Consider the following 13,543-nt stretch of genomic DNA (forward strand, 5'->3'; position numbering starts at 1 on the left):
CCCCAGTTATGGCTAAAACAAATTATTCTTCAGAGGTAGCTTGACCAGTTTCTGAAAAGGGGGTATATTGTAGGCTGCCAACAGCAGGAGGGAATGGGTCGCAGGACTTCAGGAGACCCTTTCCAAACTCCTTATGTAGGAAGTGAAGAGCACTGTATCCACATGAAACAAGAGGAATTTGGGTAGGCAGAATTTAATTCTCTGAATTGGCACCTGGCCTTGTAAGCAGGACTATTGCTTCCCTTGAGAGAAGTGCCACAGGATTTTAGTGGTGCAGCCAGAACCTCTATTCAGCATCCCACTGCTTCATTTCACGGTTCAGTTTTGGCATGAAGCTCCCAGTTTGCTGGCTGGAAAGTGGGGCTGCCATGTTTCTCTTTGGGATTCTTGGATACAACCAGTGACATGGGAAGTCTGTAACCTAAAGGAGTGAATTGACGCATCTCTAAAGTTTTGGATCAAAAATTCATGGGGATTTAATCTGAGATTAATCACCATGCACAGTGGGTGTAGGCATGAGATATCCAGTCTACCAGTGTTCAAAATCCTACACAAATGGTGAAGTCTTCAAATTCTCCCTAGGCAACATTTCCAGGAGGAAAAGAAGTTAATGTCCGAAAGCAAGCTTACTAGACACACATACCATGACTCTCTATCACCAGCCTCTCCACAGCATTCCTCATTGCTGTGATGAAAATCTATAGCCATGGATTGAAAGGGGGTACTGTTTCTCATGACCTTTTTGACCATGCATGTTTGCATGTAATTCAGACAGGTGTTCTTTTTCCTAAAATTAGGTGTAGCTCATCATAAAACGGTTTAAGCAGCCGCTTCTATTGACACAAAGCCTTTTCTTATAGACAAGAGCAATTGAGAAGTATTCATGAAATAGGATTACTTTTAGGCTGAAAGAATTCCCCCTGATCCTTAGTACTGTTGCAGTTGCTGAAACACTAACCTGCTGCCTTGCAGGCTTTTGCAGTGTGTGTCATGCTCAGGTGTGTCATGCTCAGAAACTGTGACAGGGGTTATTCTGCAGCTCTGGGGAGTGAGCCAGCTTTTCTGACAGCGCTGCTTACAAACAAGCAAGTCTTGTTCTCTGTCTGCCTCTTTGGAGCTACCTCCAGATTTTCTTGGTCTTCTATCCGCACAGCAGGTACTGCCAACAGGCCAAGGCTGAGAACATAAATCTTTGAGGGGGATAGGGAAAGGAGGGGAATTGCCAGAGGGAAGAGTATTTAAATACCATCTTTCTTGCTGATCAGTCAAGGGACTTCATATAATCAGCTGAAATATGCTGGATCATTTTCCTGTTCGGGATAGTGCAACCTTGGAAACCATGATTCTGAAGATGAGAAAAAAGCAGTAATTATTTCCCTTGATAGTGCATAGCCAATGGTATCATGTATCTGGAGGGGTTTGTGAGCCAAGAAACTGAGTGTTTCATTCTGTTTGACGAGTGAAAGTAGTGATTAGGCAAAATAAAGCTTTTGGAATAAACTGTCAATTTCTGGAGAAGCACTGTCAACTGGAGGTGAAAAAATCCAAATGTTTTGAGCTGTTTTGAGCTGGAGAAATATTTTTCTAGTAAGAACATCACTTCTGTGATCATTGTCTGCATGAAGAGGGGCATGACCTAGCAGTGTTTCATTTTCATCTAATGGAATTGTGCAGTGGGATGTTGAAAGGAAGCTGAGAAGATGGCTCTTGTCTGATTGATTGTTGCCAGAAATGTCCAGGATCCTGGAGAAATCCTGAGGCTCTTGCCTAGCTCTCCTCATGCCTTTTCTAGCCCCTCACAAGCCGGCTGCTGTGTGTGCGTAGGAGCTCTTTCCATACAGCTTCTCAGTTTTGAGAATGGCAGAAGAATGCCTAGAGTTTCCCAAAAGATAAAAGTTGCCTTGATACAAGTTAATTTGCCAAGGCCCCTGCAAGGGCTGGTTACTTGAAATAGCTGGATTTTTCTTCTGAAGTCTTTTTAAGATTGCATAACTTTTGGATGTTGAGACAGGGGATTATTTGCCTTGTTTCATGTGCTGTAGAGATTGCAGAAGGGCTGTAGACACTGGCCAAATGCTGTCCTTTGTCAAAATATATGAAGCAGCTGTAATAGCTGCAGGAGTGCCATTTTTCCAGCATCTCAAGGAGCTCAGGGGCTGCTGATGGTGGTACACAGTGGGTTTCTGTCACCGTTGCTTAGGGATATGGACAGTTGCATCACACTGTGGCCCAACAGACAGGCTTGCTGTGATCTTAATGTCTCTGATGGTCACCTCTCTGCAGACGCAAGGCAGGTTTCCCAATTTCTGTTGCTGTTTTATCTCATCCTGATGATGCTGATGTGTGCACCATCAATGTGCATATGGAGGGGATGGTCAGACCTCTCTGTGAGAAAAAGAAAGGCTCTTCTTCCCTGCAGTCCACTTGGTCTGAGAGGCAGAAAAGCAAAGAAGTACATTAGAGGAGCCTGCAGGTGATACTGCCCTAAGCAGTCTCAGCGCCAAGGTTCCTCTGCACCACTGAAGGGTGACCAAGCAGGGGTCTGTAAATGGGGTGTGAGAACACCCTCTGAAGTGGGAGTACCTGGCTGGCACTGGATTTCTGCAGCTAAACTTACATCCAATGCCATCTGCAAGTGAAAAAAAGGAATGTCTAATAAGGCATTTGCAGTGATGATGAGTTTAATGTTCCTTATGCAGTTTCTTGGGTGGAAGTTGAACACAGGCACTGTGGCACATTGACATTATAGACAGCCCCAGTGGGCATACACATGTTGCATCATCATTATTAGTAGTATTTCAATTATTCATGTCTACAAATCAGTCTTATTGCCTTCTGTGAGCTTTCCATAATGTTTATCAAGATAAATTAGTACTTTTAACTTTTACATCTATTGAGAAGGAAAGCTTAATTGGCTCAGTAACATTTACCAGCTAAACTTTTCTGAACAAGACCAGCCAAGGCTGAAAGCAGTTCCCACCCTTGGGTAGTCCCTATGGGAGTGGGCCCAAGCGACTGGGTGTGCTGGGCTGGCTGTGGAGAGAGGCACAGCCACACAGGGGAGGATGTGGCAGAGGCACACGGTGGCTGGGGTGGCAGAGGTTTACCAGGCAGGCAGTATAGCACAGAGCATCTCAGCTTGTGCTGTGGCTGTGAGCTTCTGCAAGCAACAGACAGGGCCTGGGGGCACAAGCAGATGTAAGGTGATGCTGGGCACGCAGCCAGAAATTCCAGAGCTGGGAGGTGGGACACAAGGGCTTCCCTTTGCCTTAGTGCCAGCTCCAGGCAGACAATGCCTAACATCCTCCGCTTGCCAGGCTCAAGGGGAATTTTTCAGGAGGCAATGGATGAGGTCCTGGTGCTGGCAGAGCTCCAGCACCACCTTTACTGCTTACATTTTCAAGACCATTTTCCAGGCACTAAATAAACCAGATAGCTCCCAGTGGCATGGAGATTCAACAGAGCCCCATAATACAGGCCAACTAGCTGCATTTGTTTAGTGCCTGCATACTAAGAGACACTACACACTCCTAATGCAAACCTTAACTTTTCTGTTAAACACTTACCTAGAAATCACATGCCCTTTTGTAAGGTTGCTTTTGCTGTCTCTATTTGGAGAGGACAGAAAACCTTACATAATTTTTTATTCTTATTATTTTTTCCTGTATTCCTGTAAAATAGATTAAAAAAATAAAACCAGCAGCAAAAATCAAACAAAGCAATACTGAATTTACCAAATCCCCAGGATCCAAATGGATGAATCACTAATAGGGTTAGGTGTTGCATTTTCCTGCATCCAGGTTGGATGATGCAGGGTAGAGTCCATCAGTCTCTTTTGGAAAGAAACCGCAAGTCACTTCTTGCAGTGTTACCACCTTGGTTTTCATTTACAAGCAAATAAAAAAGTGCTTATATTTTTAATATTTGTTTATTGCTTTTTCTTCCATATTCCCATTTGTTGGCTTGTTCCCATGTATATATGCTTCCTGAGTCTCTCATCCATTTATTCCCTCTGTTTGTCACTTTGTGAACCATCTCCTCATGCTTTTCAGGCTCAGCAGGGGAAGCTCTGGCTGAGGCCAGGCTCCCATTTGGAGGTTGGGGTATGGCATCTCCAGCTGGACGCTGAGAAGGGGTGCATGTGCAGGGGTTGTAGGTTCCTTTCCATGGCCTCTGCAGTTGTGCCTATTTCTGAAGGTCTGCGAGGAAGTAGTTTTTTGTGGATCATGCATGACTCTTCAATGTCATGGGCATCTGGGTCCCTCAGGGGTCCATTTTATCTCTGTGGATACTTATACTTGAAAAAAGTCCAGGCTGCAGCAGGTGGAGGCTGCACTGATCCGAGATGCACCCATGACTCGTTGGGAGGGTTTTGTTGGTGGCAAATGTTTCATTGGTTTTGTTGACTTCCTCAGACAAATTTGACTTCAGAGCCTATTTTGTTGCTGTCAGCATCCTTCATTAGCATTTTCCGTCCCACTCTGGAGATACAGATATAGATACAGATATAAGGATGTCCTTTCATTGCCTCTCACATGTAAACATGCTGAGGTACTTCTTGCAAGGGGACTTTTATGTATTTATAAATTGAGGTCACTGTGGTGCAAGCGGTTACTTGAGTGCAGCATGCTCGCGGCTGCTGCTTTATTTATACTCAGGGCTACATTACTGCATCTGCCGAAGGGCAAGTAGCTGAGGCTTCTTGTGCCACTCAGACAAAAAGCATGTGAAGTAATCAACAGAGCAAGAGCTGCTTGTGACAGCCTGTAAGGAAGCTGAAATGCTGTGGAAACTTATTAGAGGGTGTCTATGTGTCCAAACTGCAGCCAGCTGGAGCAGTCTGCTTGAGAGCAGGATGTTTTCACTCTACATATGCGCACGGTGTTGCAGGGCAGCTTCCCCGCTGCATAAACCCGGAGGGCTTTGGAAAGTTGTTGGGAAGAGGAAATGATGGCTGTAGATTGGGCACATCACCACTATGTGTGATGTGCATCTCAGAGCAGCTGTGGAGCACTGGCTCAACAGAATTGATCAGAAGAGTCAGCTGCCTGCAGCGGGGCAGTGGGACCAAAGTCTTTCAAGCAACACCAGAGAAATGATGGGTTTACAAAACCCCATCATCAGATGTTTATGCATGTCAGCAACACGTTCTTTTCAAATCCTGCCAACATACTTCCCCTGCACTGTTTAAACAATATTCTGGTTGAGGAGGCCTTTGACTGGTAGCTGGGGGATGCCAGCAGAACCATAGATGTGAAAACCTGGTCAGATCTGCTGTGGAAACCATGGCTCATTCATAGACAAGATGCTGCAGCCCTGGTCCTGTCCTGTTGGTGGGAGAATTGCACAGAAAAGTCCAAAGAGAGATAAAGCAGGAAATCTGGCACCCGCACATGAGTGTATGTGGGGCTGGGTTCAGGGCAGCATGGGGCTGCAGACCCATAGCAGCTGTACGAGGGCAGGGTGGCCCCAGTGATACGCTGACTCCTGAGATGGCTGGGATAAATTGGCAAGGTTAACAACTGAACAGGGAAGTCCTGGTGGGAAAGACATCCTTGACATTATTATGAAGTCTCTGGAGGCTCCAGCTCAATCTGGTGGGGCAGAGCAGAGAATTGCTATTTGTATGGTGTCCTACATGTTATAATGACTGGTTTGTATTTTATTAAATCAGGGCTTCCAGCGTCTGGGGTGGAAGCATCAGGATGTTTAACTGTCTTGGCAGCACTGAAACCAAGCTCACCCCGTTATGGTGTACTACTTGCAGGGTGCAGCATGGCCCTGAATCTGGGGCTGCCAGGCACAGTTGGAAAGGAGAGCTGAGAGCCCACAGCCCCAGGGAATTACAGTTAGGGCTCATGTTTAACATCACTGTTTTCAAGTAGCCGTAAAAAGAAATGTTTGTAACATTTTGGGGCCTGAGCAGGAATACTGGCTCCATTGAAATCAGCAGCATAACTCCCCCTGAATTCCTCACAGACAAGATTTAACTCTCTCAGCATGAAGGCGCTCAGGGTTATTGATTTTCTCACTGTGATTGTCTTTGCTAGTACTGCAAGCACCAGTCACATATATTAAACAGGGATAGATAAACAAGAAAAACTGAAAATGATGAAAGTCTGCAGCTGCATCCAGCATAAAGCATTCCCATTAATGTATCTGCTTCACTGCTCTCATCTAAATCAGGACAAAGAACTCTCTGAGATACAATTTATCTAATAACAAGAAACCCAAAATACTAGTTTTTACTGAAAATTCTCAGCCTGGCATTTTCCATCATCTCGACTAAAGGGAAATCAATGTCTCCAGTTTGGATGTTTCCCAAGGAATTTTCTTTCCATATCTGAAAGCATCTTGTGTTCACAAAGCCACCAATGAGTAAATGTGACAGAATGACGCTGATTTAAATTTGGTAAATAACATGTCCTGGGGAGAGATGCGGGACCTAACAGTTGGGCTTGTTTGGATTTCTGTTCATACCTGCTTGATACTTTTATTTTAAGAAAGCAGAATGGTTTTGCACGTTCCTGAAAGAGAGGGGAAAAAAACCCTCAACTTTTGTAATGTGTTAGTTTATTAATACCCCTCATCATGCTCAGCATTTCTGCACAAGGGGCGTACTGCTCACCAGCCTTGTCCTCTGACCACCTCTCCTGGTTAACCTTCTCCCTTATCTACGTCTTTCTGGCAGAAGATGCTCAAATGCCTTTGGAAGGGAGCGTTTGCAGGATGGCAGAATGGGGCGTGCAGCACAATGTGCTTGACAGTGCACAGTGCCCAGCACCAGCATGCCTGAGCCCCACTGTCACTGGCGCTTGGTCGCATCTGTGCTTGGCAAGCTGACAGGACACGCAAAAGCACGCTGCCACCATTCAGCTCCAAAATGAGCTCTAAATCTCCTTCCAGGCCGGGACAAAGCTTCCTCCAGCTGGATCTTGGCAGCTCTGGAGGAAAACCAGGTCCCAGCCAAGAGCAGTGCCAGCAATGGTGGGGCTGACGGCAGTGGCAACTGGCAGGCAAAGCCTGCAGACAGGCGAGCTGGTAGTGCTAGGATTATTGTTTCCAGGATCCCTGAATCCTGGTGAAATAAAAGGGGAGCCTTCATCAGCAGAAGCATATCAGCCACATCCTTGTGAGAAGCAGATTTAGGGAGAGGAGGCTTTGATCCCCATAAGCAGTCCGGGCAGGCTGATATGCTGCCTCTTGCTGGGCACTCCACAGAACCTCCTGGCAGAAAAGGATGGCCACCCTTTGCTACCACACACCGCCTTGCTGTCTGTGGGAAGTGGGCTGGCTCTTCAGGTGGCATGGGTGGTTCTCAGCAGGGCATTTCAAAGAGTTTTTAAGCTGCTGCTGAGAGCTGTGCATTGAGCTTTCAGGCTGCATCCCACCCTCAAACACTCATTGAGTGACTGACTGAATGTGGCTCCAAATCTTGTAGCTCATCAAGCCTTCAGTGGCTGTTCAGTAAAGGCTGTTTAACTATTTAGAAAGTGTCACTGTAAGTTGAATGTCCTGTTAACTAATACAAGTGTCGTAAATGTGTGGGTTAATGCCAGCAGTAGTTATATGAAATATAAGCTGTTTCTGATGTCTCACTGTAGGCAGCTAGACCAACAACTTTCAAATAAACCTCTTCAATAATATTGGTTATTTTTATCTAGTGCTCTCAATTTTCATCTTGACCCAATATTTACCTATACAATCAGACCAAAGTTAAATACTGACTGATAAGTATTTGTTTAATCTTCAGAAGCCCCCCACTTTTCTTTCCTTCTTATCTCAGTTTTCTGACTATTGGCTTGCTGTCACTAATTGAATTGCCACATCTAATCACTTTTCCACTAGGAAGGAGCCTGGGACTGATAGGAGCCAAATATTTGGAGATCTGGTCTTTATCTGTTGAAACTACAGCCATCTTGGGGGAGGAAAGGTTAATGAAGATAACCTGAGCCTCCACCTGAGCATCACCTGCAGGACTGCTGGTCCCTGTGCTGGGCCACGGCATGTACCGGTGGCACTAACCTCTGCTTCAAGTTAATGGTGAAATACCACTTGACACCTGTAGGGTACAGACTTCAAGTGTAAAGGGACATAGAGTGACACAGGGGGGTCATTTTGCCCACAACAGGGTGGAGATGGATTTGCTGCTCCTGCTTCTTGCAGAGGCAGAAGAGCAAATGAGAACCTGGCACATGCTCCCAGGGGATGCTCCCATTGCCTTGGATCACGGTGGGGCTGGCTGACATTCTCCTTTCTGCTTCTCTTGCTGCATTTCTCTGCACAGGTGATATATCGAGCCCTGTCACCGCCACATGCTGTGGAGGACCCGTACAGCGCAGAAGCCCAGGCACAGCTGAAGATCACCAACCTGCGGGTGCAGCTGCTGGAGCGGCAGGGCTGCCCCTGCCTCCCGCCCGGCCTGGCCCCCCGGGTCCCACAGCCCTCCCCGGCCCTGCACTACGCCATCTATGACTTCATCGTGAAGGGCAGCTGCTTCTGCAATGGCCATGCTGACCACTGCGTCCCCGTCGCTGGGTTCAAGCCCATCAAGGCAGCTGGCGTTTTCCAAGTGGTATGTACACGTGCGCAACAATGTCTGCACTGCAGGAAAACAGGGTCTTAAAAATAGTGGGGACAGTATAGAGTATGGTGTAGGTCCAAGTATGCATTATTTGACATGCGATGCCCTGAATTCAAAGCTCACTGAACAAATGTGGTCTTTACAAGGGAAGTGGTCTTCACATCAGGCTGAAGCACTGGGCTTCCTTTGTGCCTTGGTGTGGGGTCCACCAGCAGTCTTATCCTTCAGGAGCGCTCCACAGTAATTTGCAATAACACAATAGGTAAAATATTATAAATGGAGGGCATTTTGATGATTAAGAAGGAGATGAGCTTCTCTGAAGGCACTGCACATCTTGTGCCCATATCTTCAGATGTTGGATTGGGTCCTGAAGCAAAAGGCCAGAGAGCTGGGCTTTGGCTCTCACTCCCAGGCTTTTCTGTTGGAGTTTTCAATACCTTTCTCCAGATAAAAGCCCTGTGCTCCGTTTTTGAGGGGAATCCCATCAGAAAAGCTCTGAGCTCAAATCGCTCCTCCTATGTCCTAAAAAAGTGAGGACCACTAATCCCTTGGGGAGGTGATAGACACAGCAGCAACCCATACATTGGATGCCTGCAGCATGGCATGCCTGCTCCCTGCCAGTCTGGGACACAAAATGCCCCCAACACATCTTGTGCTTTCTGGCCATCTTGGCTGGCTCTGAAAGTCCTGGCTTTGCTGGCAAAGGAGCAGAGGGAAAGCCAGGGCAGTCAAACATACTGTGCTGAATAATGTTAGAAAGGAAAAGATCATAAAAAACCCATAAGGCAGTTACTTGAGGTAAGGAGGTCTGGCATTCATCCAGCTCTTCGGGGAACTCTCATATCACTTAAATTATGGTCTCAGGCATGAAGCAGACAGCATGTTTCCCTTCTAATAGGGCTAGTCTTGCAACATCTTGAAAATACACCAATTTGAAAGCATGCAGTGCTATGATTGATAAGGTTGTTTCAAGTAGCACAGTTCTGCTTTCCACAAATGTTCCCTGAGCGCAAGCCTTTGAAAGGAGCTGTTTGCTCAGGATTATTTCAGTGGGATGCAATTGCACGGGAGCGTGCCCCAGGGAGTTGTAACAGAGCCTGCAGCCAAACACGCTTCCAGTATGGCTGTAGCCTATGAAAACCATAGCGCACAGGTAACAGGCAGTGCTGTGGGAAGGAGTCAAGTGCCAAAATCACACTGAAAACCAAAGCAAGAAATAGCAACAAGCTGCTGCTCCGGCCCCGGGGGGACTGAAGTTCAACTCCGGTTATAAACACGTATGTGGCAGGAGTCCCAAAGGTGACGTTTCTGCAGTGAAGCTGACTCATTTTACTGTGCCTTACAGCTTATTCCGCATGTCCCATAAGGTCTGTGCCAGTGTAGGAATGATATAGCCCCAGGGTTTGCAGGAGGGTCAGGGAGTGGTAAGATGTTTCATCTCCCAGTACCACTTTTTCCATCATAGGACTGAGGCAGCTGGAACTGAGCCTGGTCTGTGCCAGGCTCCAGCCTGATGCGAGGCTGCTGTGATTCAGGGACTGCAGTGACACCCCGCTTGTGTACACTAGTAGGCGTTTGCCAGTGCATTGCTTGAAGATGAGAAGAGAGGATTATTTCCAAGATGAAAGCAATACACGTGTGTGTGTGTGAACAGAAAAGGGACAAAAGATTGTGGGGTCTGTGGCTGCTTAACTGGAAAAGTCAGAGAAACTTCTGAAAAGAGAGCAGGATTTCAGAAAGGGAGCATTTTTTGTACTTGACAGTAAAAAGTCACCTAGAAGATACTTCTGAAGAATTACAGTCAGTCATTCAAGTGTGAGATGGGGACTTCAGTTTTGCCTTTATATAACTGTATCCATATGGGGTTTTAGCAGAACCTTCACTATAAAACCAAGGACAACAAAAGCTGGGAAGCACGTTACCATTTCACAATATGATTATAAAATCTGGCTCTGTTTTTATGCTTGTTTAGACCAGAGCACACTTGAAGAATACTCCATGATTTAGAAAGTTAACATCAAAATTTAAGCAAGTTTAAGACACTTAAAAGAACTAACCAAAACAGAACATAACAAAAAAAAACACAAACAACCCTTTTCCAAAAACTATATCTGTAAGTTTTCTTAACCCCCTATTTAGTCTCAGCCCACAGGCAAAATCCTAACTTCAGGCTTAGTTTTAGTCCCTTCTTGGCCAGTGGAAGACCCAGACATGTTTCTCTTTGTGGCAGTCCCTGTGCAGGTACCACAGAGCAAAGCTTGCCAGAAATTCCCCTGCTCACCCTTTCTCCTGAAGGAGAAAGGAATTTATGTAGGAAAGCTCTGGGTTCTGATTTTAGCACCAGAAATGCCATGTCAGCCTTTAGGTGAACTCTGAATATACAGGTGTGGCTCCTATCTCTCCATGAGCTTCAGGGCAAGACTACAGAGAAGACCTGGCTATCTTCCAGCAATGGGAAGGGCTGCTCCTTGTGGGTACTGTGATCCCATGTTACACACTTATGTGGGACAGCTATCAGGATGATACAGATATACCTCCTTCTCTTCCCTGCTTCTCCCAAATTTGTTCAAAAGGTCACTACCCTGATCTCATCAACAACAGCCTAATGCATGCCGCAGAAAAAATGTGTATAGACAGACGTACCTCACACTGTACCATGCAAAGCAGTTGGATCAGTTTGTGAGCTGCATTACGTGGCAAACCACCCATGCAAGTAGAGAAATGGATTCACATTCACCAGAGGTTGCTCCTGATCTTCAGTGTCCATGAGAAGACTGGGTTTTCTGGCTGATCTGTAGCATAGGAGCTTCTCACCCCTTGCCAGTATCTCTGTGCATGGAGCTGCTGCTGCATGTGCTTGGTCCCTCACCAGCTAAAGGTGAGGCATCCACATGGCCTGTTGTGTCATGAAAGAGGAGATCAGCCTGGAGATAAGTAGGATCTTGAACTTTAGGACTCCAATGTGAGGAAAGCAAACACAGGGATACTTCTTGTCGGCTGTGTAGTTGTGCCTCAAGCTGAGGGCAGGACTTATCCATCTTGGAGACTCATTGTCCCTCCCTGACTGCAGAATCCTGCAACAGCTCAGTTGAAGGTTGGCCTAAACTATCAGTCTTAGAGGGCTGTGGCCTTACTGTGGCTTCCTGCTTTTACACCTGTGAGATGAGATCATACAATCAAAGGATGACTTCATTATCTCACTGGTAATCCAGTATTATCAACTATCTAATGTTTTCCACTCTGTCCCTCCTTTTCTCTCTTGCACTCCTCCTAGTGCAGCCCCATCTACACATCTTTCACCTGCATTGAGCAGAGTGAGAACATAAGAAGTGGTATGGGTTTGTTCATCCTCTTGTTCTATTTTTCCCTCAATGTCAGTTTAAATAACATGATACAGCAGCTCTCTTTGCTCTGAAAAAAGGAAGTGGGAAATTAGAACTTATTTCTATCTTCAGTGAAGCTTTCCATGGACTTAAGACACATGCCCAAAGCAGTTTGGTGTGGTGCTGCTGCCATACTGAAATGATACTGCTGCAATTACACTTACACACTTCTTTAATAGTCCAAGGTGCTGTGTCAATGTAAGCCAAGGACTTTTCCAGGAACTGTTCTTTATTTTCTAGTCTGAACAGAAAAATAAGTTCAGGAACCTGATCAGTGAATGAATGCATCTGAACTTGATTACTGACAGCTGCCTGACAATGAGACACCAAACCCCAGATATACCTCACCTAATTTTAGGCATGCATTTTATGTACCCTGGTTAGCCAGCTCATATCCCCAAGCTCCTTCCATAATTATGAAGGGGTGGAGGGATACAGCATGGTTGGGATCCCAGGTAGACAGAGATACTATGCTAAAGCACTTCTGTATAGTCAGACAAGGTGAATCTGCCTCCCCCTTCCCATGTGGCCAACCCAGTAGCTGTTATAAATTGTTATCATGCTACTGACATCAAAAGGTGCTGAAGGTCTTTTCCAGCACCACTGACAGAAGCCTATTGTGCAAGGCATAAAAAAAGCCCACCAGACAGCTCCCACACCATGGACAAGCTTTGTATTCTTTCACAAGAACAAGATAGGATATCAGAATTTCCTCATACAGAAATTTGGTTGTATGGTGCTTTGGGAAAGAATACCTCCCCACATGCTGACAGCAGCCAGTAGGCATTGGTTCTAAAATTGGCACAGTGGCTCTAGTGCAACACAGTTTAAAAGCTATCGTTAGAAACCCAGCATGAATGATGTGATTTTCCTTTAGGCTGATATTATGCTCATTTTCCAGGAAAGTAAAAAAAATAGAGAAAATACAGTTTTAGCAGTTCCAAGAAAGAAATGCTATTAAAAGCAGTTGCCCCTCCCAGCTATTTAGCCTATTTACACTTGGGGACATCAATTTTTTTTAGTGTGCGTTTGCTTTGGACTCTATATAGTGGGTGAGTTCTTTCAATAAAAACCTATTCATAACAGGTGGCTGAAAGCATTTTTGCCTCGACGCAGGATTTCTTTCTCACTACCCAACATTTTGGAACATGATAAATAGGGGGGAAAGTATTTTATAGCATTTGACTAAAGAAAAAACCCTATGTATTTGCAATCTGAAAGGAAGCATTGGAAGGTTATAATTCAGCAACAAAAGGCTCTGGAAGGAAGCATGCCTTAGCAACTGTCTTTGTATAGAGAAATCAGCCGCTCGTTCATCTTACGGAAGTCAACTTTTGTAACACTCTTTGCATTGTGCCCTCTAATGACTGACGCTGCAACAGGGCTGTCGAGCTAAGAAGGGAAACAGTGTGAAAGTGAACTGGGATGTAAAGACCCTCTGTCAAAATGAAAAATGGTATGAGAAGTCTTTGCTGCTTAAATGAGTCGAGAGCCATGTGAATGCTGAAAAGGGTGAGATGTACTGGGAATTGTGTTATGTACTTAGCAATGAGCTAGAATGACCCAAGTGGGTATG

At 45.6% G+C, this 13,543-nt stretch overlaps 2 protein-coding genes across 3 annotated transcripts in view; both read left to right on the forward strand.

Annotated features, from left to right (window-relative positions):
• LTA4H (leukotriene A4 hydrolase) overlaps nucleotides 1-13,543 on the forward strand; it is a 128,491-nt gene that overhangs the window by 100,446 nt on the left and 14,502 nt on the right. The window lies entirely within an intron of this gene.
• NTN4 (netrin 4) overlaps nucleotides 1-13,543 on the forward strand; it is a 45,152-nt gene that overhangs the window by 10,657 nt on the left and 20,952 nt on the right. For both annotated transcript variants that reach the window (XM_061454566.1, XM_061454567.1), the window contains exon 3: nucleotides 8,288-8,575. In XM_061454566.1, coding sequence (XP_061310550.1) covers nucleotides 8,288-8,575 — 288 coding nt within the window. The remainder of the gene's footprint in view (nucleotides 1-8,287; nucleotides 8,576-13,543) is intronic.

This window comes from Pezoporus flaviventris, unplaced genomic scaffold (assembly GCF_033815535.1).
Source record: "Pezoporus flaviventris isolate CSIRO_AGI_PZ_B2104156 unplaced genomic scaffold, CSIRO_AGI_Pfla_v1 ptg000016l, whole genome shotgun sequence".
Lineage (NCBI taxonomy): Eukaryota > Metazoa > Chordata > Aves > Psittaciformes > Psittacidae > Pezoporus > Pezoporus flaviventris.